The sequence below is a fragment of the Nycticebus coucang genome, chromosome 11 (genome assembly GCF_027406575.1).
Source record: "Nycticebus coucang isolate mNycCou1 chromosome 11, mNycCou1.pri, whole genome shotgun sequence".
Classification (NCBI taxonomy): domain Eukaryota; kingdom Metazoa; phylum Chordata; class Mammalia; order Primates; family Lorisidae; genus Nycticebus; species Nycticebus coucang.
This window is the reverse complement of record NC_069790.1, coordinates 109577410-109602536: the sequence shown is the minus strand read 5'-3', so window position 1 is coordinate 109602536 and position 25127 is coordinate 109577410. Positions and strand designations below refer to the sequence as shown.

General features: G+C 43.9%; 1 protein-coding gene and 1 pseudogene across 4 annotated transcripts in view; both read left to right on the top strand.

The window, feature by feature from the left end:
* The window catches only part of SVOPL (SVOP like), a 60682-nt gene that overhangs the window by 18687 nt on the left and 16868 nt on the right, over positions 1–25127 (top strand). For 2 of the 3 annotated variants that reach the window (XM_053609327.1, XM_053609328.1), the window contains exons 7-11: positions 3308–3433; positions 7927–8055; positions 14968–15041; positions 16653–16864; positions 22630–22719. In XM_053609327.1, the coding sequence (XP_053465302.1) occupies positions 3308–3433; positions 7927–8055; positions 14968–15041; positions 16653–16864; positions 22630–22719 (631 nt within the window). Of the gene's footprint in view, positions 1–3307; positions 3434–7926; positions 8056–14967; positions 15042–16652; positions 16865–17830; positions 17943–18601; positions 18684–22629; positions 22720–25127 lie in introns of all 3 variants that reach the window. The other variant, XM_053609326.1, reaches the window with a different exon arrangement.
* Positions 5402–6472, top strand: LOC128598670 (39S ribosomal protein L39, mitochondrial-like; annotated as a pseudogene). The gene has a single exon (XR_008383679.1). The product of XR_008383679.1 is annotated as a 39S ribosomal protein L39, mitochondrial-like (transcript).

Sequence of the window (25127 nt, the reverse complement as noted above, 5' to 3'; positions counted from 1 at the left end):
AACAAAAGTACCAAAGGACCTGCTTCATGCAAAGTTGCCACAAACCTTCCATTTGTGTGTATATGGGGAGTGGGAACCAAAATTTGCATTATCTGTGAAGCATAATAAAATAAGGTATGCCTGGACGTACTTTTTTCCTTCTAGTTGATTGCTCTCTGGTTAATACCACTGCCTATTTCTTGGCATCAACCAAAGAGCACTGGGAATGCTTGAAGCCAGAGGTTAAACGCCAAGGTTTTCTGAGCCCAGAGCTTCTATCATCCAACAGTGCGATTTTATATAGAACATAGTAACCAGGAAATATTCCAGAGATAGGTGTCCTCGGAATTACAGAAGCCCAGGAAGGCATCTGGGATAAACTTTTTCACCCTGCTGGGTCTTTAGTGGTGGGCCCCAGATATTACCCTCCTCCGAGGATTCTGCTGTTTGCAAGTCCATAATCTGATTGCACCTGAGGGAACAGGCCATGCTTGCCTTCCCCTAGCTGAGCCATCTATTTGGATGAAAGGATTGGGGCACTTCCTGCCTGCCATTGATTATTGGCTTTGAATTCATAAGGTATATCAATCTACGTGCCCTATACCACCTGTGGTTATCCAAGAACCTTGACCTTTCAGAAGGACTGGGAAAAAGATGACCATTCCCACAGAAACATTATGTATTTGGCAATAAATAAAGCAGTGGGATAATACTCTTATTTGTTGTTGTTGTTATTGAACTTAGTCAATAAAAAAATAAAAACAACCAAACAAGCATTGAAGACTAACTCCATGTTCTTCCCAGCTTTCTTCTCCTGATCTGTAAGACAGTGGCACACACTTTTCATATTTACTGTTTGAATTTTGCAGTTAGTGTAATTTGTGGAGCCTGGTCTTGCTGAAGCTCATCCATGGATATTTTCCCTTCCTCTCACCCTGCCTCACACCCGGTTATCTCTCTTCCTTGCTAGTCTTCTTTTCCATGTCTTCTGAGATTATCCAATCTGCTCCAATGATTTTAACCATCTATAAGTCTATGATCCCCAAATCTTTATCTACAACAGAAAGCACCTCCTTCAACTTCAGGCCCAGGTAGCCAGTGACCTGATAGTCAATTGAATGTCTTACAAATATGAGATACTCTGTGCTAATCACTTCATTTTTCCCTGAATCCTCTAATTTCTGTGTTTCCACTGGCAGTTCATAGTGGAATTGAGCTATTTTCTCAGTTATCTAGGCCTCAAACTCAAGAGCCATCTGTGTTGTCCCTGCCCTTCATCCCCATTCAATCACCAGCCCTGTTAACTCATCTCCTGGTGTCGGACTCTCAATCCGAGTGTCCACCAACAAACCCTGTCATCTTATCTTCAAATATGAGCCAGATCCATTAGTTAAATTTTTTTTGCATAATTAGTATGTGTCAAAATGTATCCATTAAAAATAAAACTTGGCTTGGTGCACAGTGGTTATGGTGCCAGCCACATAAACCAAGACTGGTGGGTTTGAACCTGGCCCAGGCCAGTTAAATGACAATGACAACTACAACAAAACAAGCTGGGCATTGTGGCGGGCACCTGTAGTTCCAGCTACTTGGGAGGCGGAGGCAAGAGAATCGCTTAACCCAAGAGTTTGAGGTTGCTGTGAGCTGTGATGCCACAGCACTCTACTGAGGGCAACATAGTGAGACTCTGTCTCAAAATAAATAAAATAAAATACAACTTAATAGAACCATTTTAGAGCCATTTCATTATGAAAATCCTATTCAGTGCCCCATCACCTGTTACCTGGTTGAATGTAGAAGCCTGTCTGTCTCCTAGGCTAGAGTGCAGTGGCATCATCATAGGTCACTGCAACCTCAATTTCTTGGGCTCTAGTGCTCCTCTTGCTTCAGCCTCCCAAAGTGCTGGGATTATAGGCACCTGCCACCATGTCTAGCTCTTTTTTGTTTTATTTTTTGTAGAAATAGGGTTCTTGCTATGTTGTTCAGGCTGGTCTTGAACTCCTGGGCTCTGGCAATCCTCCCGCCTCAGCCTCCCAAAGTGCTAGGATTGCAGGTATGAGCCATTGCACCTTGCTCTAATCAGTTTCTGAAATAATCTTGTGGTTTTTTTTGTAATAGAATTCTTTCTTTTTTTTTTTTTTCTTTTTTGAAGGTGAGTCTAACTCTGTCACCCAGGCTGGAGTGCTGTGGCATCAGCCTAGTTCACAGCAGCCTCAAACTCCTGGGCTCAACTGATTTTCCTGCCTTACCCTTTGAGTAGCTAGGACCACAGATGCCTGCCACAATGCCTGGCGAATTTTTCTATTTTTGATAGAGATGGAGTCTCACTCTTGCTCAGGCTAGTCTCAGACCCCTAAGATCACATGATCCTCCTGCCTGGGCCTCCTAGAAATCTAGGAGCCACCACATCCAGCCTATAATCAAATTCTTTAGTGACAAAATAGTTATGCTTTAGTGTCTCCAAAACGTCCATTATCTTTCTCCATCTCTGTGAGTAGTATGGAGTTATTGTTTCCTCTCACCTTTAGACAGGTGAATAATGCTTAGGTGAAGGCCCAGAGTTGTTCTAATTCCTAGCCAACAGGCCATAGCAGGCTCCGTGTTATTTGCTTGATATAAAATGATTATATATATAAAATATATATAAATACAAATACAAATATATACACATCAAGTACAAAAACCAAAATGTGGAGCAATATATATAGTTGGAACCATTTGTGAAAAAAGAGAAAACCAAAAAATATCCTTATTAGCTTACATACACTCAGACCAGCTTTGGAAGGATCCAGAAGAAGCTGGTAATACGTGTGTGTTTCCTTCTGAGAAGAGAAACCAGCTGGCAGAGACCTAAAGAGAACATCTTCAGGGTGGCGCCTGTTGCTCAAAGGGGTAGGGCGCCAGCCCCATATGCCAGAGGTGGTGGGTTCAAACCCAGCCCCGGCCAAAAACTGCAAAAAAAAAAAAAAAAAAAAAAGAGAACATCTTCATAATTATTTCCTTTGTGCCTTTCAAGTCATGATCCAGGTCGTGAATAAATGACTGTTACTGAGACTTCATAGGGCCCCAGAGTTTTTAAAGTTCAATGGTATGACTGACTGTCTTTCCAGCTTTGTCTCCCACTTGCAGAAAACAATCTCAACCACGGAGAAGAGACTTGTCCAATGGCGTCCAGGCCTTTAGAGGAGGCCTGAACTGTCTGCTCCTCCACTGAACGCTCTCCCCATCTCAGCCTTAAAGAGAGCAAAGCACGGGGCGGGGTGGCTCCCGAGGGACAGTGCTAAGCTCCAGGGCAGGATCAGCTGTGGCCTTTCCCTTCCCCACCCAGGTGTTCTGGCTTACTGGCTCCCTGCTCGTCATCGGCCTGGCCTCTGTGGTTGTCCCCAGCATCGGCTGGCGCTGGCTCATCCGAGTGGCCTCCATCCCGGGCATCATCCTCATCATGGCCTTCAAGGTGAGTGAGCACCCCTGGCTCCTCCTGTCCTGCCTACCCCACCTGCACACAGCCCTCATCTCCTCCAGCCTGCCTTGTCCTTGCCCATGGGAGTTTTCTCTGATGACTCTCTAACCTTCAACGCTCACTCTCACCCGTTAGTTATTGTTGGCATGTTCTCAGGCCACCATGGACCTGCCAACCTGTCTCCCTGTTTACTCTCTCATCTGTAAGCTGCCCCATTACAGAACCCTCATCCTTCCTTGGTTTCTAGTAGAATTTATGCCTAATTGACTTATTGGTCAAAGACAGGATTGTGTTTTTGGTCACCCACCCTATGAAATGAAAGAATTTCAGAATTCATAACCGCCCTTCCTTGATGGTCATTGATTCTGAGCCTCAACCCCACGCAGGCAGCCCTATAGCAACACATCTGTCAGAGCACGCCTGCCCTCGGGCATGTAGATTTCTATAGTATTTCCCATCTCCAGGCAACCTAACCAAGGAAGGGCTTTCTGACTTTGAGAAGAATTTTCTCCCTTAGAAATTTACTTGAAAGTCCTGCTGTTTTTCTGAAAAACAAGAGATCTATCTACTACTCATGACATCCCATTAAATAAACATTTAAGAATCTGTGTCCCACCAAGCCTTCCCTTCTCTAAATGAAGCAAGTCATTTACCTTCAAGTCTTTTTTAAGACATTTGGTCCCAGAGCCCTGTTAGTTTTCTTCTGGACATGCCCAGATGGTCATTGTCTTCTAGGCCATGAACTGTTGCTCAGAGTCACACCCAGGCCTCTGGGTGCCCTGGGACCAGGGGCTGAGTGGGCCTGTTTGTTGCGCTTGGTGGGCCTGTTGCTTCCTGTGACCAGAACACCTGTCTCTCCTGATGCTGCCCCAGACTTGATTGTTTCTCAGCCAGCTAGATCCCACCTGGGGTTCTTCTGGGCTTGCATCAACTACAACCTTAAGATCTGATCTGTATGAGTTGTTTCCAAGCCTAGAACATGAAATCTGATTGTGTAATTTATGTAGTCTCTTAAATCTAAATTAAATGCAAATATTTAAGCTTCCTCCTTTGTTTTTATCTCTGTATCCTGTCTTCCTTGTCTCCCTAGAGAGGGAGCCAGTGTGGCCTCTTGGCTCTTAAGCCAGACTTTCTGGACCACAGTTCTGGCTCCACCATCCTGGAAAGTCAGCCTCCCACTTTGTGCCTAATGAATAGTACATATCTCATAGGACTGTTGCAAGGATTAAGTAAGATACCACATAAAACTCTTCATTTAGGCTCAGTGCCCATAGCACAGAGGTTATGGCACCGGCCATATGCACCAAGGCTGGTGGGTTCAAACCCGGCCGGGGCCTGCTAAACAACAATGACAACTACAACAAAAAAATAGCCGGGCGTTGCGGTGGGTGCCTGTAGTCACAGCCACTTGGGAGGCTGAGGCAAGAGAATCTCTTAGGCCCAAGAGTTTGAGGTTGCTGGGAGCTGTGACACCACAGCACTCTAGGGTGACAGCTTAAGACTCTGTCTCCAATAAAATATATAAATAAATCTCTTCATTTAGTGCCTAGAACAGTCTATGCTCAATGTGTGTTAACTACTGAGCTATAATAAATAGCTATAAATAGCTATAAATAAATCTCTTCATTTAGTGCCTAGAACAGTCATTGCTCAATGTGTGTTAGCTACTGAGCTATTGCTTTTTTTTAAAAAAAATTATTTTGAATCTTGATCTTCCCTTTAGTTCATATTGCGTATGTACCAGACTCAACACATTACACAATTTTACAAAATATTTACAAAATATTCGCTATATGTTGGCCACCTCTTTGTAAAGTTTTGTAATGAATATTTTGTAAATAAAGGTACATTTAGATATAATTGCCCATTTCCCCCTAGGCATGGTGGCTTTTGGGACGCCCTTTATATTCCAGGGTTAAAAAGATGCATAAGACAGTTTTTTTGCTTGTCTCCACGGTGGCGATGGAGCCTATGGCTACCGGAGCCTGGGGGCTGCGGCTATGGCAGGTCGCTGGCGGCAGGGCGGGTTGGAGATTTATAGCAACATCACCGGCTTCTCACCTGTCACTGACAGACTTGAAAGAAATGCGGAATCATCTCTTTAATAAAGAGAAAAAAAGGCAATTATCATTAACTCCCCGAACTGAGAAGACAGAAGTTAAACATGTTGGAAAAACTGACCCTGGCAGTATCTTCGTGATGAATAAAAACATTTCAACACCTTATAGTTGTGCCGTGCATTTAAGTGAGTGGATCTCTAAGAAGTCTATTTTGGCTCTGGTGAACGGAGAGCCTTGGGACATGTATAAGCCTTTGACCAAGTCCTGTGTAATTAAATTTCTTACTTTCAAAGATCGTGATCCAAGTGAAGTAAATAAGGGTTATTGGCATTCTAGTGCCATGATGATGGGCTGTGTAATAAAGAGGGCATTCAAAGACGAATATGTGGTCAGTTTGGTTAGAGCTCCAGAAGTTCCTGTGATTGCTGGTGCTTTCCGCTATGATGTAGTTTTGGATAAGAGACTTGATGAGTGGATGCCAACAAAAGAGAACCTATGTTCCTTCACAAAAGATGCTCATACTTTAATTTATAAAGATCTTCCATTTGAAACCCTGGATGTTGAAGCAAAAGTGGCATTAGAAATAATTTCAACACAACAAGTACAAAATAGATTCCATAGAAGGGAAAGCATCTCAGAACCCTGTGAGGATAGTTAAGCTACACAGAATTGGTGACTTCATTGATGTGAGTGAGGGCCCTCTTATTCCAAGAACAAGTATTTGTTTCCAGTATGAAGTGTCAGCAGTTCACAATCTTCAGCCCGCCTCTCCAAGTCTTCTGCGAAGATTCCAGGGTCTCTCTTTACCTGTTCACTCGAGAGCACATTTTACAATATGGGATAAGCTATTGGAAAGATCTTGGAAAATGGTAACTGAAGATCAAACTAAACCAAGAGAAGAAAGTGCATCTACCTAACAACTTTATAAAATTTAAATACGTATAGTAAATTAAAATGAGATTTTAAATATAAACAAAAAAAAGACACAGTTTTTACTATCCAGAACCTCCCAGCCAACCAGCAAGAGACAGATATGAATGCAAAAAAATGATAGTGCTAACTAGATCGGGGTAAGTGCTGTAGTGGCTAAAGCTCTGTGGGTGCTCAGAGGTAAGAGTGATTTATTCCTGTGGAGATGTGCTGTTGGATTTAGGCCTTGAGGAACGTAACAGACAGCCTTTGGCTGGCCAGAGAGGGTAGAAGGGGCATTTGGGTGGGCCAGTCATGAAGATGTGAACATGCAGAACATGTTTGGGAGGCTGCCTGGAAAGAGAGGGGTGCTGGCAGGAGGCAGGCTGGGAGGACAAGCTTGTGGCTGGATTGTGAAATGCCTTGAAGACCAACGTCACTGGAGGTATTAGTACTGTAGAATCTCCACACCTGGCCATCTCCCTACATTGCCACTTCTTAACTTGACCTAATTGTTCATAGACTGGACACACAGCACATGTACCTATCAGTACAGCAGGCCTAGTTCCTTATGATGACCACCTCCACAGTTTGACCGGTTTGTTTGCAGTCCCTTGGGTGGTCAGCTCACAGGTTCTACTGTAGCAGGGGACTGTGTTTAAGGAGGGTATTGAGAGATATTTAAAAGGGGACTTCCCACCAAAGGTGCTCTGGGGATGCTGGGCATCAGGAAATAGAGATGAAGCTGGAAAATCAGTTACAAGTGTCAGAATAATCCCAGTGGGAGACCTGAACTTCCCACTGGCCATGGGAATGCAAGGAGATGCTTTTCTGAGAAAGAACCACAGCCTTGACTGAATGAGGCCCGAGGGACAGGGCGTGGTCCAAGTTGATTGGCGGGCTACAGTGGAAGTCCAGGCTGCCTTCTGCATGTGATGAAGTACAGGCAGTCCCCGAGTTACAAACGTCCCACTTAACATCTGATTCATATTTACCAACGGGGGCTATTGGAGACAACCGGTAAATGTACCTGTTCCAACTTACATACAAATTCAACTGAAGAATAAACCTACAGGACTTATCTCATTCATAACCTGGGGACTGCCTCTACAGTATTCAGATACCAGTGGTTGAGGATAATCAGGACTGATTGTCCACCATGCAGGGGCAGAAGCTCCCTGTTACTGTCACCCTTCAGGGCTTGCATGGTAGCAAGGGCAGCAGAGATTTACCGATTGCATCTAAGAATTTCATTGTGTTGACGACAAGGTTCAGGTCCAGCCCTACTAGTGCAAAGCTTGGTAGCAGCTCATTGTCATCCCAGATGGGACTATGAAAGGTGGAATTGACCTTTTTGTTCCAATGAACCTTGAATTCAGCAGAACACCTGCCATTTTTTATGCCTTTAATCCGACTCATGCTCATCCTATCCCAGGAAAAGTGGGACTGGACAGTGACAGCTGTGCTCCTGGGTCTGCAGCAGTTGCCACTCTGATGATCTTTGTAATCTCTGCCCAGTTTATTCCTGAATCTGCTCGGTTCAATGTCTCTACTGGGAATACCCAGGCTGCCCTGGCCACCCTGGAGAGCATCGCCAAGATGAACCGCTCGTTCATGCCAGAGGGGAAGCTGGTGGAGCCCATCCTGGTGAGTTCAGACTTCTGCACCCAGCTCCACTCTGAGCCCTGGGACCTCGGTAAGTGACTCATCTGTGTTTTCCTTGTCAATGAAATGAGAACAGTAACATCTACCTTGCGGAGCTAATCACGTGATTTGGCGTCATCGTTTATAGGTGAGAGAGTGTTTTTTTAATTTTATTTTCTTACACTGGCCTTGTCTTATTTTGATATCAAGGCTATAAATCTCATTACTTGATCTTTTTCACATCTCTGAAATAGTTTATATAAGGTAGGAATTAATTGCCTTCAATGCTTGGTAAAAATTTGCCAATAAAGTTGTTCAACCTGGTATCTGTTTTGGGTGAGGGCACTTGGAGAACTATCCACCTTGGAGCAGAGGGTTGTTTTTTCTTTTTAAAAATAAAGCTGCTTTTACTGTGGTAAAATATACATAAAATTTATCCTCATAACTATTTTTCAGTGCACAGTTAAGTCATATTGAATATATTTATATTGTTCTGCAACTATAACTAGAACTCTTTTCATCTTAAAAAAATGAAATTCTCTACCATTAAATAAAAACTCTCTGATCCCTCCTCCCCCAGCCTCTGGAAACTATCATTCCACTTTTTGTATCTATAAAACTGACTACTCTAGGCACCCACTGCAAGTGGGATCACACAGTATGTGCCTTTTTGTGACTGGTTTATTTCACTTGGCCTAACATCCTTATGTTTAGTCCATTCAAAGGTTTTCTTTTTTTTTTTTTAAGGCTGAATAATATTTCATTTTATGTATATACCACATTTTGTTTATGTGTTTCCAGTCAGTCCTTTACTTTTAACCATTGTGTGTTTCTTATAATCTATAATTGATTTTTTCCCTCCACTCAATCTGGTTTTCTGTGCCTTTTAATAATGAGTTTGATCCACTTAACATCAATTGTGATTACTGGTATATTTTGACTTTTGTCACTTCCTTTGAATTTCTTCATAACTATGTCATTCCTTTTTTCCTTTCTTAACTTTTATTAGATTAATTCAGTTTGCTTTTCCTTCCCCTATATTTCCTTCTATTGGCTTGAGACTTACGCACTCTCTTTTATTATAGAGGCAGACCTTAAGTATTGAAAACATGCACTGTCAGGGTCATGCCCACGAGGCCGACCTCGGTTGAGAGCCAACAGAGGAAATGTCTTTGGGGAAAATCATGAAAATCTACATAAGCTTAAGACATACAGTCTGAGAATCCCTGGAGTACATTATCTCACGCCATGTGGCAGATTGGGACATGGACGTGGGACACGGACGCAATTCTCTGGCTTCTTCAGAAGGCTTTTATTGATCTCTAACACAAAGCCTATATGCAAAATGCAAGGATGCCCCAAAAGATAGGGTTAAAGAATTCCAAGTCCCTAGGAAGAATGGATGGAGGGAAAGGCTGAGTATGTTAACAAATGGCAAAAGCTGTATTTAGAAAGGGAGAAGGGAAGGGAAAACCAGTTTCTTTCTTTCTTTTTTTTTTTTTTTTTTTTTTGAGACAGAGTCTCACTATGTCGCCATGGGTAGAGTTCCATGGAGTCACAGCTCATAGCAACTTCAAACTCTTGGGCTTAAGCAATACTCTTGCCTCAACCTCCTAAGTAGCTGGACTATAGGCACCCACCACAATGACTGGCTATTTTTTGTTGTAGTTGTCACTGTTGTTCAGCAGGCCTAGGCCAGGTTCAAACCTGTCAGCCCTGGAGCATGTGGTCAGCACTTTAACCACTGAGCTACTGGTGCAAGTGTGGGGTGGGGAACCAGTCTCATCCCTGCAGGGCAAGTCAGCCAGGTTCTCTAATCTAACTGCCAATCAGGAGTTCAAAGGATGTAGCCCCACCCCTGCCTCCTGACTTTTGGGCCACAGGGATGGTCTTAGCGACTTTGCCCTTTTTGGTGACCTCTGTGCTCCTTTCATCTTGGGTGGTGAGCCCAAGATGAGCCCCCAGGGATGGTGCGTCTGCTGTGCTTTCCCCTGGATTGAGGCCGGGGCTCTGCTGAGAGATCAGCCTATCTACCTCCCACAATATCTAATATTATTTGGTACCTTTATCTGTCTTCTAGACAACACAAGTACCTTCAATATAATCTTGCCAATTATTATCAACCAAATCTTTTTGCCTAGTATTTGTTTCACTTTGTCTATAAGTGTCCCCAAATTCATCATTATTTTAATGCTAGTGTTTCAGACTTAACATTTTCAGTACTGCCTTTTTCCCCATTGTTTTCCAAATTCAGTCTTTATCACCAGTTATTCCTTGTATCCTCTTTTCTTTCTATAGAGTAAATTCGGTTTATTCTTCATGCTTAAATATTAAATGTTGGATCTGACTGGGTTTACTTGGGTATAGGAAACATGGTACACAGCTATCTTTGTCACATGTAAATGGCAAACCAATTGTGCAGATTTAAAAAAAAAATCCATCCCTTATATATTTGAATCTATTTTTGAATATTCTGTTCTAATGATTTATAGATTCAAATATATGTGGAGATTTATTATATGATAAAGATAACATTTCAAATTGTTGGGGAAAGGATAGACAGGTCTATTATTGGTTGGATATGACTTTTAATTACAGTATTTTATAATACATTTTTCATATTTGATAGAGTAAATTCTCCTGGTCAAATATCTTTTTTCTCATTTTCTTTTTTTTTTTTTGGCCAGGGCTGGGTTTGAACCCGCCACCTTCGGCATATGGGACCGGCGTTCTACCCCTTTGAGCCACAGGCGCCGCCCCATTTTCTTTTTTTTTTTTTGAGAGAGAGCCTCTAGCTGTCACCCTGAGTAGAGTGCTATGGCGTCACAGCTCACAGCAACCTCAACTTGGGCTTAATCAATTCTTTTGCCTCAGCCTCCCAAGTAGGTGCGACTACAGGTGCCCACCACAACGCCCAGCTATTTTTGTTGTTGTTGTTACAGTTGTCATTGTTGTTTTTTAGCTGACCCTGGCTGGATTTTGAACCTGCCGGCCTCGGTGCATGTGGCTGGCACCCTACCCACTGAGTTATGAGCACCACCTTTTTTTCACATTTTCTAAGCTATTTTCTCAGGCCTATTTTTCTAAAACAATTCTGGAGTCACTTCAAGGTTTGCTCACATCTTCCCATCAAAAAAATCCTGTGAGAGTTTAATTGGGTTTTTTTTTTTTGACGTTGCAGGCTAATAGAGAATCAATAGCTTTAGAATACTGAGGATTCTTGTCCTGCTAGAGGTATATTTCCCTACTTAGTCTATGTTTCTCAGCAGCGTTTTATAGCTACTTATGTAAGTCCTGCGCATTTCTTATAAAATGTATTCCTATCCACTTAATTTTTAAAAGTCTTGTGTAAATGCTTTAAAAATTAATATGTTCTATCCGGTTCATCCCTTTTATTTTCTGTGCTGTGTGGCTCATTTATTTTCACGCTTGTTCTCTGAAACAGTTTTATAGCTTCATAGCCCCCTTATCAACAGTATATGCCAATTTCTTCAGTGCTAAATGGCACTTATTCTAATAGGATTCTTTGTGAACTGGTTGAAGTAGCCATTTCTCTGAGGAACAGCAAGAAACATCCTTAATGTGAGATCTAAACTAGCGCTAGGACTTAATACTTCCCAGTGCTTAGCCCCAACATTTGCCCACACCCAGCTCCCACCTTTCTCTCTCCATAGAATGTTTATTCTTGAGACTGACAAGTATGTACATTGCAAACTGACCATGTTGAAAACAGAACTTCTCATTTTCCTCCACTGACCAGTTTCATTTCCTTGTTTCTGTTCCCTCCCTCCCTTCCTTCTTCTTTTCTTATCTTTTTTCTATTTTTTTTAAACTTTTTTTTTTTTTTTTTGGTTTTTGGCCAGGGCTGGGTTTGAACCCGCCACCTCCGGCATATGGGACCAGCGCCCTACTCCTTGAGCCACAGGCGCCGCCCCTTATCTTTTTTCTTTTCTTCTTCCCTTCCCTTCCCTTTCTTTTCCCTCCCCTCCTCTCCCCTCTCCCTCTCTGTACCCTCTCCCCCTCTTCTTCTTCTCTTTCTTTCATGGCAAATGCACGAAACAAAATGTAACATTTTAACCTTTTTCTTTTTTAGAGACAGAGTCTCACTTTGTTGCCCTTCATAGAGTGCCCTGGCGTCACAGCTCATACAAACCTCCAGCTCTTGGGCTTAGGCGACTGTCTTGCCTCAGCCTCCCGAGTAGCTGGGACTACAGGCGCCCGCCACAACGCCTGGTTATTTTTTTGTTGCAGTTTGCCCGGGGCCGGGTTTGAACCCTCCGCCCTCAGTATATGGGGCTGGCACCCTACTCACTGAGCCACAGGCGCCGCCCTTAACCATTTTTAAGTCTACAGTTGAGTGACATTAAATACATTCAAAATGTAACCATCACTACTACTTTTTCACCATCCCAAACAGAAACTCTGTGTCCATGTGGCAATAACTCCCTTGCCCTTCGTAGCCTCCACTCCCCTTTCTGTCTCTATGCATTTGCCTGTTCTTGGTATTGCATAGAAGTGGAATCAGTGATATTTGTGCCTGGCTTATTTCGCTTCATGTCCCCCACCAGCTTGTATTTAATGCTTGTCTTGCTCTGCAGGGAACCAGCCCATCCCAGTGGCCACGTCGCATCAGCTGCCAGGTCCCATTGTGCTTTCACATTTTGCGTATCTTTTACATACATTCTCTTTCTTTGACACAGCCCCCTCTTTGCCTCATGTCCCTCTGATTTTACCCAGCACAATGCTGTCAGATGAATATTCTTTTTCTTTTTTTTTTTTTGAGACAGAGTTTTGTTCTATCACCCAGGCTGGAGTGCAGTGGCAATATCATAGCTCACTGCAACCTCAAACTCCTGGGCTCATATGATCCCCTCATCTCACCTTCCCAAGTAGCTGGGACTACAGGTGTGCCCCACCATACCCAGCTAATTTTTCTTATTTTCTGTAGAGACAGGGTCTCACTTTATTACCCAGGCTGATCTCCAATTCCTGGGTTCAAATGATCTCGCTTTTTCCTTCCGAAGTGCTGGGATTACAGGTGTGAGCCTCCACACCTGCCTAGATGAATATTCTAAAAACATCACACACCACCCCACTTGCTCAGGAATCATCAAGAACCCTCTGGCCCCAGTACTAGTTGAAGCCCAGAGAATCCTCATCCTGGCATTCAAGGTCTCCCACAATCTTTATCAATCAGCCATTGGAGCAAGTGAGTGTACAGATTCATGGCTTGGTGCAAATTTTGGTAGGCGGAGGAGGAAAAGGACAGAATGTAAGGATAAGGACATCTGGCAGAGTGAGAAGGTATCACCACCAAGGAGGGGAATGAGTACAAGGCAGGACAACAGCACAGAGAAAAGCTGCCTGTTCACAGGCTTACAGGGCTGGCGTGGCCACTGGAAGCCAGCTCTGTACTCAGCTCTGCTGTGACTGAGACGGGTCTAGAGCAGCCACAGGCCTCCCTGCATCCCTCTGCTGAAACTGTTCTCTTGGGGACCATGGGGCCATAGCAGGACAAGCAATGTCAAGACTGTCCTCTATGCAGGCAAGAGGGGGTTGCTGTGAGTGTCCCTGACTGGTTTCCCAGGACATCACTAATGATAAATGCCTTCAATCCCACTGCCACCTGGCCTACATGTTTTATGGTGAGGTAGTGTGTGCTCAGTAATAACATGAAAATCATGAGGATTAAATACCCCAAACCTCCCCCATACTGATAGTTGTATTTTGGTAAGATAGTCTCACATTGCTCTGCGGAGTGTTTCCCCTAATTATCAAGCACAACCTAATTGCGGAGCAGAAGACCTGAGCTTACTTCCAGAGGATTAAGAACAAGTCCATTATTCTAGTTTATTTTCGGAATTTCGGAAATAAGCCCTTGTGGGCTCAGAGTTCAGGAAGCTAACTTCTGCAGTATCAGCCAACTTCTGCCTTCCCACCTAGATACTCAACTATTGAATCTTACAGGGCAAGCTCTGGGGGCAGGGGACTAATTAGTTGCTAGGCAAGTGCGATTCAATGGGGGAGGCCATCATGCTTTATAGGGACTAGAACATAATCTTTAAGTGGCTATGCAATGTTGATTATCAGCAGTATAAAAAATAAACATTGTTGCAGAAAAAAGTGTTGATGGATACAATTAACTCACGACTGTGGGGCTAGCTGTATGACCATGAGTGCCCAAGCTTGGCCGGTTTGGGGGTGTGTTTTGTGAATCAGACCCAGGACAGAAACACAGGTCAGCAAGGAGTTCTCTCTGCGCCCTCTTTCTTCTTCCAACCCCCACTGCCCTCCACCCTCTCCTTCTCCCTCCTCCTTCTTCTTACTCCCCCTTCCTCCCTCTTTCCTTCTCGAACATGAAGCTGCAGTATTCTACCCCCTTTTCAATTTTATGCCACTGTTTTCTTATGCAAGCCTCATGCCTTTTTAATTGCAGTTTTGGCCGGGGCCGGGCTTGAACCTGCCACCCCCGGTATATGGGGCTGGTGCCCTACTCCTTGAGCCACAGGCACCGCCCGCCTCATGCCTTTTTAATACAACATTTTTTATTTTCATGTTAATTTTAAAAGAATCTCCTGTCACTATCATGGTTACTTTTTATGTACCCTCCTACCCTGCCCACCTCCTCACCAGCAGTGGTGAGGAGGGAAGAGTGAAAGGGTCTGGATCTTAAGTTCAATGAGTTCTGGTACTTGCCAGTAGTAATAAAAAGCCAAAGATGGAGTGCCGGAGGTGAATGTGTTGAAAACAGTTTTCTGTGGTTTGGGTGAGTGGTCCTCCTGGGAGCTGAGGGGTCATTTCACTGCACCACTCCTCTCCCACATTCTTCTTGTCGTCTACGATCTAATTGGGGACACCTTCCCTCGTTCTGACCCTGCTAAGTGTGTTCTGGATCCCCCTCTTTTGCTACCCCAGGAAAAAAGAGGAAGATTTTCAGACCTACTGGATGCTAAGTATTTACGGACCACATTACAGATCTGGGTCATATGGTAAGAGTGTAATTATTTCAAAACAAGTTTTAAATAAAACAGGCCTCTCCCTGCCCCCAGAGGAAGCCCACTCAAGTAAATCCACTCTGAGTGCTACTGGGGAGAAACACAAGACAGACTCCAAATATTAATCCAGTTATGTCTTATTCTGTAACATTCTACAAACACCACCACCACCATCAACAAAAACAAATACAATTTTCAAAAAGAGAAAAAAACCCTAAATGTCTACAACCAGCTTTTTAAACTTTCCTTATGAACATACAAGCTCAATATCTAACCTTTTGTGGCCTGATCTTTTTCCGTCATCACATGATAGAAACTGATTCTTCAAAGTCACCAATAATCAAATTAATGGAAGGGCCGCACCTGTGGCTCAAGGAGTAGGGTGCCGGCCCCATATACCAGAGGTGGTGGGTTCAAACCCAGCCCTGGCCAAAAACTGCCAAAAAACAAAACAAAAATCAAATTAATGGAATAGACTCATGTTGTCCCTTCTGTGATTCATTTCTGTGCAACCATGACCTTGACTAAGCAAAGATTTCCTAAATAGGATGTAAAATGTGCTAACTATAAGATTATAAAAGATTGAATTTTACTACACTACATTAGGAACTCTGTGCCATAAAATAGCATGAAGAACCTGAAGGATAACCCACCAACTGGGAGAAGAAATTTGCAATGTATAGAGCCAAAAATTGTATATATGGTTATGTGATATAATGATATGTTATGTAATATTATGGTATATATTTTTTTCCAACATGATAAAATAGGCAACCTTGTTTAGAAATAGGCAAGAGACTTGAACAGGCATGTCACCAAAAATGTACACCAAGTAAACATGTCAAAAGATGCTCAGCCTTAAATTCACCAGGGAAATGCAAATTAAAACCCAATGAAGGCCAGGCGTGGTGGCTCACACCTGTAATCCTAGCACTTGGAAGGCTGAGGCAGGTGGGTTGCTTGAACCACAGGTTCAAGACCAGCCTGAGTTAGAGTAAGACCCCCATCTTGAAAAATAGCTGGGCATTGTGGCAGGTGCCTGTAGTCCCAACTACTCAGGAGGCTGAGGCAAGAGAATCGCTTGAGCCCAAGAGTGAGGTTGCTGTGAGTTATGACTCCATGGCACTCTACCAATGGTGACATAGTGAAACTCTGTCTCAAATAAATAAATAAATAAATAAAACCCAATGAGATACTGCTACAAATCCACGAGTCCTCCAGAATTAAAACCTGACTGTACCAAGCATTGGGAAGAATGTAAAGTAATTGGAATTTTCATACATAGCTGTTTAGGGTTCAAAGTAGCACAACTACTTCAGAAAACTGTTTGTTGGTATCTATTACAGCTGAAAAATGTGTATCATATGGCCCAGGAATTCCACTTCTGAGTGTATACCCAACAGACGTGGGTGTTTTTTTCCCCAAAAGACACTGACGTGAATGTTGCACGTGGTGTGTGAGCTGGGCACTCTGCTCCTCCGCCTTTCCGTGCCCTGTGCCTTCCATTCTGATGCCCTCTCCACTTCCCCACCTCTCAGGGTGCTACCCATCCATCCTCCAGCTCTACCATAAGCGTTGCAATCAATTTTCTTCTCTTACTTCCAGGCTGGGAATCTCTTTCGCCTACTATGGGATTATCCTGGCCAGTGCTGAACTGCTGGAGAGGGACCTGGTCTGTGGGTCCAAGTTGAAGTCAAAGTCGAAGGTGGTGGAGGGTGGGGGGCACTCGGAGGAGACTCAGAGCCCCTGCTACTGCCACATGTTCGCCCCCTCCGACTACCAGACCATGATCATCAGCACTGCTGGCGAAATTGCTTGTAAGTGTCCCTCTGCGTGTTGGGTCCCTTCCTGTGTTTTGGGTGGGGGTTTGTGCAATGGAGCCCTAGTCTCAGAGAAGTGTGACCCTGTGACACGGCTCCTTCCTAGGAGAACGGAACAAGTCCCCACATCAGGCTGACCTGTCTCTAGTTGGGATTGGTGTAGGGGAAGAGAAGTGTGGAGAGGGCAGAGTTTTGAGTTACTGTATTATATCGATTCTGAGATGCAGCTTGGCACCTGTGGCTCAAGCAGCTAAGGCGCTAGCCACATACACCTGAGCTGGAGGGTTTGAATCCAGCCCGGGCCCGCCAAACAACAATGATAGCAGCAACCAAAAAAAAAAAAAAAAAAATAGCCGGGCGTTGTGGCAGGTGCCTGTAATCCCAGCTACTTGGGAGGCCGGGGCAGGAGAATCACTTGATCCCAGGAGTTGGAGGTTGCTGTGAGCTGTGATGCTACAGCACTCTACCCAGGGTGGCAGCTTGAGGCTCTGTCTCAAAAAAAAAAAAGAAAAGAAAAGAAAAAAAAATTCTGAGAAGCATTTTTTTTTTTTTAACATTTTAACATCTCTGAAATTGGGCTGTCTCACGATGGCTTGCTGGTTTCAATTGGTAACATTATTTCTGTTTTAGTAGACATAAAATGATGGTCCTTGAAAATCACTGGCACCTTGAATTTGATGGAAAACAGTATAAAATGTTTAAAATAAAGGTCTAGCAAGTTGGCAACAGACATATGTGATATGATAAGCATCTCGGGGACCAGTGCGTATCCTTCTTGAACCCACGTGGGGAAAGTATTTTGAAGGAGCTATGACAGCAATATGACTAGGTTTTGGCTGGAATACTCAAGAGGTTTGGATGAAGTTGCTTTTTCTAAAATGACAAAGAGAAGTCCATGCCAGCGCTGATATATGCCACTTGCATTCCAAGTCTCCAGAAATTGTCTTGTTGTTTGCTTCCCAGTGAATCCTTTGAATATGCTGGGCATTAATTTCCTGGGCAGACGGCTGACCCTGTCCATCACCATGGGATGCACAGCTTTGTTCTTCCTTCTCCTCAATATTTGCACTTCAAGGTATTTTCTCTTTGGTTGCTTCAAAACAAACAAGTTCTATGCCATAGTTTTAAAATAGGGTCTCCTGACCCATGGTGCTCAGTACAGTGGGAGAAGGGTAAGCAAAGAACGGGCAGCTTGTTTGGTGCCTTCCACTCCCAGTTCCTCTTCCTATCGAGCCTGCCCTTTCTTAGTGAGCGTGGGAGACGGACACCAGACCTGGTGTCCTCACTCTACCCACCAGAATATTTAGGGTCATTATATAATGCTTCCTGGAGAAGTGGGGCTGGAGTTGTTAACCAAGTTATTTGGATTAACGCCAAGAGAGTTGAGTGAGCTAAATAATGATCACGGCTGTGGTGTGAAAATTCATTTCACTCTTAATTTACAGGCCTAGAGGGCCTGAGCTATAATTTACATCATTGATGCTGCAAATTGCACCATTTTCCAGGCAACAGGTGTGCTGATCTGGGGGTCAAGCCGGAACAGCCCCCTTGGGGGAATGGAGAGAGCCAGGTGTAGAGTTGGGAGGAGGTTTGCCTCAGGCCCCACCATCGGGCTAATTGAAAAGCAACCCCTCCCCTGGGCTCTAAGCTTTTGGTGGATGCAGCTGGAGCTGAGCCAGGTGAGGTCCCCACTCTGCCTCCTAACTTCCCATTCTCCTGCTTCCTGTCTTCCAGCGCCGGCCTGACTGGCTTCCTCTTCACACTGAGGGCTCTGGTGGCAGCAAACTTCAACACCATCTACATTTACACAGCCGAGGTTAGTTTCCTTCAAGGGGCTGGTTACATCAGGGAGTGCAAAGTGAGCTGCTCGTGGCGGGTGTCCATCCAGAGGTAAGGCATCTCTGGCTTCTGGTGACTTTTAAAAAGATAATAGAAGGGCTCGGCACCTGTAGCTTAAGTGGCTAGGGCGCCAGCCACATACACCAGAGCTGGTGGGTTTGAATCCAGCCCGGGGCCTGCCAAACAACAATGACAACTACAACCAAAAAGTAGCCGGGCGTTGTGGCGGGTGCCTGTAGTCCCAGCTACTTGGGAGGCTGAGGCAAGAGAATCGCTTAAGCCCAGCAGTTGGAGGTTGCTGTGAGCTGTGGTGCCACGGCACTCTACCCAGGGCGACAGCTTGAGCCTCTGTCTCAAAAAAAAAAAAAAAAACAAAAACAGAAGGTTTACAGGCAGTCCCCAAGTTATAAACATTCAACTTACATACAACTCACACTTAGAAATGGAAGCTATTACAGTAAGTTACAAACATCTGACTTACTAGGTAATAGGTAAATGTACCTGTTCCAACTTACATGCAATTAAACTTAAGAACAAACCTACAGAAAACCTAGCTTGTTTGTAACCTGGGTACTGCCTGCATTTGACATGGATTTTCCCCTCTCCCACTCAGTCTCGTAAAGGCCAATCTCATTAGATAGCATGCATGTGGTAGAAAACTCATTGCCCTAATAATTGCTTCTAGAAGTGAGACAGGTGGCAACTCGTTGCTGTTAAAATGCAAAGTTCCCCATTTCTCTTGCTCTCTTTTTGTTTATTTATTTATTTTTTTTTTTTTGTAGAGACAGAGTCTCACTGTACCGCCCTCGGGTAGAGTGCCGTGGCGTCACACGGCTCACAGCAACCTCTAACTCTTGGGCTTACGCGATTCTCTTGCCTCAGCCTCCCGAGCAGCTGGGACTACAGGCGCCCGCCACAACACCTGGCTATTTTTTTGTTGCAGTTTGGCCGGGGCTGGGTTTGAACCCGCCACCCTCGGCATATGGGGCTGGCGCCCTACTCACTGAGCCACAGGCACCAGACTCTCACTCTGTCACCTTGGGTAGAGTGCCATGGTGTCATAGCTCACAGCAACCTCAAACTCTTGGGCTTAAGCGATTCTCTTGCCTCAGCCTTCTGAGTAGCTGAGGCTACAGGCACCTGCCACTATGCCCAACTAGTTTTTTTTTAGTTTTTTATTTTATTTTATTTTATTTATTTATTTATTTATTTTTTTGGCCAGGGCTGGGTTTGAACCTGCCACCTCTGGCATATGGTACCGGCGCCCTACCCCTTTGAGCCACAGACGCTGCTTTTATTTCAAATTAATATGAGGGTATAAATTTTTAAATTACATTGTTCTCTTTTTAGCAGTGATGGGGTCTCGTTCTTGCTCAGGGTGGTCTTGAACTCTTGAACCCAAGAAATCCACCTGCCTCAGTCTCCCAGAGTGCTAGGATTATAGGCGGGAGGCACTGCACCTGGTTCCCATTTCTCTTTGTAAAATTTGAATGTATTTTTTGTCCTTGGTCTTTTTTTTTTTTTTTTTTTTTTTTGTAGAGACAGAGTCTCACTTTATGGCCCTCGGTAGAGTGCCGTGGCCTCACACAGCTCACAGCAACCTCCAACTCCTGGGCTTAAGCGATTCTCTTGCCTCAGCCTCCCGAGTAGCTGGGACTACAGGCACCTGCCACAACGCCCGGCTATTTTTTGGTTGCAGTTCGGCCGGGGCCGGGTTTGAACCCGCCACCCTCGGTATATGGGGCCGGCGCCTTACCACTGAGCCACAGGCGCCGCCCTGTCCTTGGTCTTTTAAAGATCACTTCCTCCTCCACCTGTTATTTGCTCCATGTAGGTTAAATATTAATATAAAATTTATTCTTTATTCATTTATTTATTGATTTATACATCTACTATATGGAAGGTACTGCTTAAGGTAACTAGAGAGTATACTCCCCAATTTAGAAATCTAATATTCCTAGGAATGAAAGAATATTTGCATAGGGAACTTAACAGTATTTTAACTGGTTTTGTAATTTGTGGAGCTAGAGGAAACAGCGCTGCAGGGACTGATAAAGCTGCCTTCCTTCTCATCCGGGAAATGGAAAAGTCCATTCCAGTTAAAGATTTAACATGTTAAAAGCCATTGAAGCCACAGAAAAAAGTAATCTTTCCCTCACACACAGATAAAAATAGAAAATTATGAGATATTTGAAGTATATGTAATACTTCATTTAGTTTCATTAACAAAATCTAAAATTATCTCATGAATATATATGAAACTAAAAAAAATCGAATAACATGGTGTGCTTCTAGAATCATGTTTGGAATACTCAATTGACCATGTATTTTGGAATTTGCTGATTTCAAGGGTCATTTCTAATTGTTTTCTTTTAATATCTATTGTTAAAAAATTTCAAAGAGTTGTACCTAAAAATGACAGCTATTACTCCATCTCTGAGTAATAGATGAAGTAAAAGACTTTATCAGTATTATATCAAATGAAGAAAAGATGAAGCAAAGACTTTATCAGTATTATATCAAAGAAAACAATATCATCATAGTCCGAATCCATTTTTTTAGTTATAGTCAGCAACTTTAATTTTCAGAAAATAACAGTGTTCCCTATAAAGACATTCCACTCCTAGGCCTTCTCCTATAAGTATAGAAGTATCCTCTGAGGTAGGGAAGTATCTTTTTTGCCTTTTTACAGATGGTGACTAATGATGTGGCTCACTAAAGTGGCCACACGCTTTGCTTTAATGAGTTGATAAAAACTGTTTTGTATTAGATAGCATTTTAAAAGTTTCAAAATTTTGAGAAATCATACTTTCCTATAAAGTATTTTCCTTATAATTTATTAAAACTTGCAGATTTATTAAATTTCTGCCAATTCCTGTAAGAATTTTGCATCAAAGAAGTACCAGGCTTGGCACCCATAGCACAGTGGTTACGGTGCCAGCCACATACACCAAGGTTGGCGGGTTCAAACATGGCCCCGGGCCAGCTAAACAACAATGACAACTGCAACAAAAAATAGCTGGGCATTGTGGTGGGCACCTGTAGTCCCAGCTATTTGGGAGGCTGAGGCAAGAGAATTGCTTAAGCCCAAGAGTTTGAGGTTGCTATGAGCTGTGATGCCAAGGCACTCTATCCAGGGTGACATAGTGACACTGTATCTCAAAAAAAAAAATCAGTTAATGAAGTTTTACTATAAATGTAAAAAGGTTACAGCACAAAAGTAGATTATGGCCAGGCATGGTGGCTCATGCTTATGAAATCTCAGCAGCCTGGGAGGTTCATTTGAAATCAACCTGGGCAACATAGCAAGACCCCATCTCTAAAAAAAAAAAAAATTTTTTTTTTTTTTTAATTAGCTGGGCATGGTGGGACATACTTGTAATCCCTAGCTACTCAGGAGAATGAGGTGGGAGGTGATAGAATGAGACTCTGTCTCTAAAAAAAAAGAAAAGAAGAAGAAAATAGTTATGAATGCTAACTATTCTAATAGTTACTAATTCTAATAGTTAGGAATGGTAGGGCAGCTGCCTGGCCTTCTGGTCAGTTCTTTTCACTATATCTATATTAAACATTTCATCAAATCATTACGCTTTGGGGAACATTTTGTTTTCCATTCAGTAGAACCACTTTTATACACTGACAGCTCTGAAGTGGAAATCTTCTGATTCCAGAGCTTATCTGTCTAAAATCATATTTGAAATAATTCAACTAAATATATATTATTGGAATTTGCTCCCTTAAAAGATAAGTTCTAAGTGTTTATATTTTGCTGATATTTATGGCCACGAAAATTCAAAGTCGTCCTCTGAATTCTGTGAGTCCGTTTGTTATTCTACGTATAGCAAAGCCTGGGCAGGGGGGAGAGAAGGAGAGCTCGGGCGGGAGACGCACACTGACGGGCGCTTTCTGTGCTTCCTCGGCAGGTCTACCCCACCACCACGCGGGCCCTGGGGATGGGTACCAGCGGCTCCCTGTGTCGCATTGGTGCGATGGTGGCGCCATTTATATCCCAGGTACAGCCAAAGAGCGTCTACCAGGAGAGTGAGTCTGAGGGAGGGGCAGAAAGAGGGACCCCAGGTCCACTTAGGTCAAGGATATAACCAGGGATTTCTGTTGCCTTCACAAGTTTTCTTAGGGTGCCATTTCCCCATTGCCTGGATTTTGATAGGGAAAGAGGCTAAAGGTCTGTTACCAGCACCCAGTAGGCCAGCAGCATGCACTGCACTGCACTTGGGCTTTGCTCAGCTTTAAACTGGGTATTGTTGGAGAAGGATGCAAAAACAGTGGATGACACAGGAGCCTGGGCAGTGGGATGACCATGGCTCTAACCTTGAGTTAGGCTTATTGTCCAGTCAGTTGTCCAGGGGGGCAAATGAAGATCAGAGAGCAAGAGTGCAGGAAGCCGAGCTGGAGTGCAGGGAGGCACAGGCAAGCCAGGCACAGGCTGGTGTAAGATCTAGGGGTGACCTGGGAATGCAGATGAAGCCTTATTTCAGGAGAGACAACAGAGGCAGAGACAGCAACCTGCAGGGTGCTGTACACCTTGCCTCTCTGCACTGGTCAGTCCTTTCTGGCCACAAGAAACAGAATCCACTTGTTCTGGCTACGGTGGGAAAAAGAAGGGCAGGAATGAGGCTGGTGCCTGGGAAGGCCTGATCTAGGAAGTAAGGGGTCGACAGGGACCCAGGCTGTGTCCTCCTGTTCTTGTTGGGGCCCTGGTCACTCATCTCCTCCTGAGCCTGCAAGCTATGCTCCTATCTCCCCAAGGACCAGTGAGTCATGCCTGCTTGTGTACATGGCAGCCCCATGAATCCTAAACACATGTCCTTAGCTATGACTGCCGGAAGATACTGATTAGTTCTCCCCAGATCTCTAGAAAGGGGCTCTAGTTAACTAGGCCTGGTCAGTCTCCATGCTTGAGCTAGTTGGCCAGGTCTGGTCAGTTGTCCATGCTTGAGCTAGTTGGCCAGGTCTGGTCAGTTGCCCATGCTTGAGCTAGTTGGCCAGGTCTGGTCAGTTGCCCATGCTTGAGCTAAACCAGGTGCAGCCAAGGGTCAGGGTCATGCATAAATGCAGCTGGGGGTGGGGGTTGGGGGTGAACTTTTCGTAGAAAAGGAGTTTTCAAGGGACGAGTAGACTTTAGCATGGATTTCTTAAAATTTAACCGAGGGATTTTGCTGCTACTATTTTTTAATTCTCTTGAGAGCATTTTCTGCATCTATCTAAAAAAAAATACTGGGGCAGCTTTTATCTAGTGCTTTTGCTTTTCAAAATTCCTTTACACTTACTTCATCATTTTTAGCAAAGAACCTAATAGAGAAATATTAACCCTATTACCAGGTGACCTGATGAAGCCTAGTTTATTCCCCAGGCTTTCATCAGAAGTTGAGTGTCTTGGTTCTCAACCATCCAGAACATTTCCCTGGGGCATTTGCAGCCATTTCTCCCAGGAGCCGCACTGCTTTTGGTGGGTGTGTGCATCAGGGAAAAACCCACCAGGTCTCCTAGGGCCACAAGGCTCTGTTCTGCTCAGTATCCTATAGCTGGGTGGGTTCTCAGTTTTTCATAATTGTCAATCGTGTTTCTCTGCTATCATTTGTTAAGTGGAAATCAATAATAGCACCTGCTAGAGAGGTTTGTTCTGAGGATTAAATGAGATTAATAATGTGGAACACTTAGTCTGATGTTGGATACATAGTAAGCTCTCAAAAAATGTTAGCAAATAATGACCACAATGATCGATAACAATCAGGGCTAAATGCCATTCAAATAAATATTTCTCAATAGGAAAAATATTTAAGTCCAGTTGAGTTATACGTGGGTCATTACAAAAGTTTTGAGATACACAAAAAACAAGAAATGTGGGCGGCGCCTGTGGCTCAGTTGGTAAGGCGCCGGCCCCATATACCGAGGGTGGCGGGTTCAAACCCGGCCCCGGCCAAACTGCAACCAAAAAATAGCCGGGCGTTGTGGCAGGCGCCTGTAGTCCCAGCTACTCGGGAGGCTGAGGCAAGAGAATCGCTTAAGCCCAGGAGTTGGAGGTTGCTGTGAGCTGTGTGAGGCCACGGCACTCTACTGAGGGCCATAAAGTGAGACTCTGTCTCTACAAAAAAAAACAAAAAAAACAAGAAATGTAAAATCCGCACGGATGGAAACAAATGAAGCCATCCCAGCAACACTGATAAGCCGCAAGTTGAAACTCACATGGGTGAGTCAGTAAGACACTGTCAACTGTGCTTCTGAGAAGTGAAATAATGAACCATAATAGTCTGTCTCAAAACTTTTGTAGTGACCCATGTATCAATCACTATGCAATTGGGATGTTTTTCTTTCCTTAACAGGTTTGAATTGGGAGGTTTAGAATCCAGGAAGTTTTGTGTCTGTTCTTAGGATATTTGCCTAGGCAGGGCATGGGGTGAGA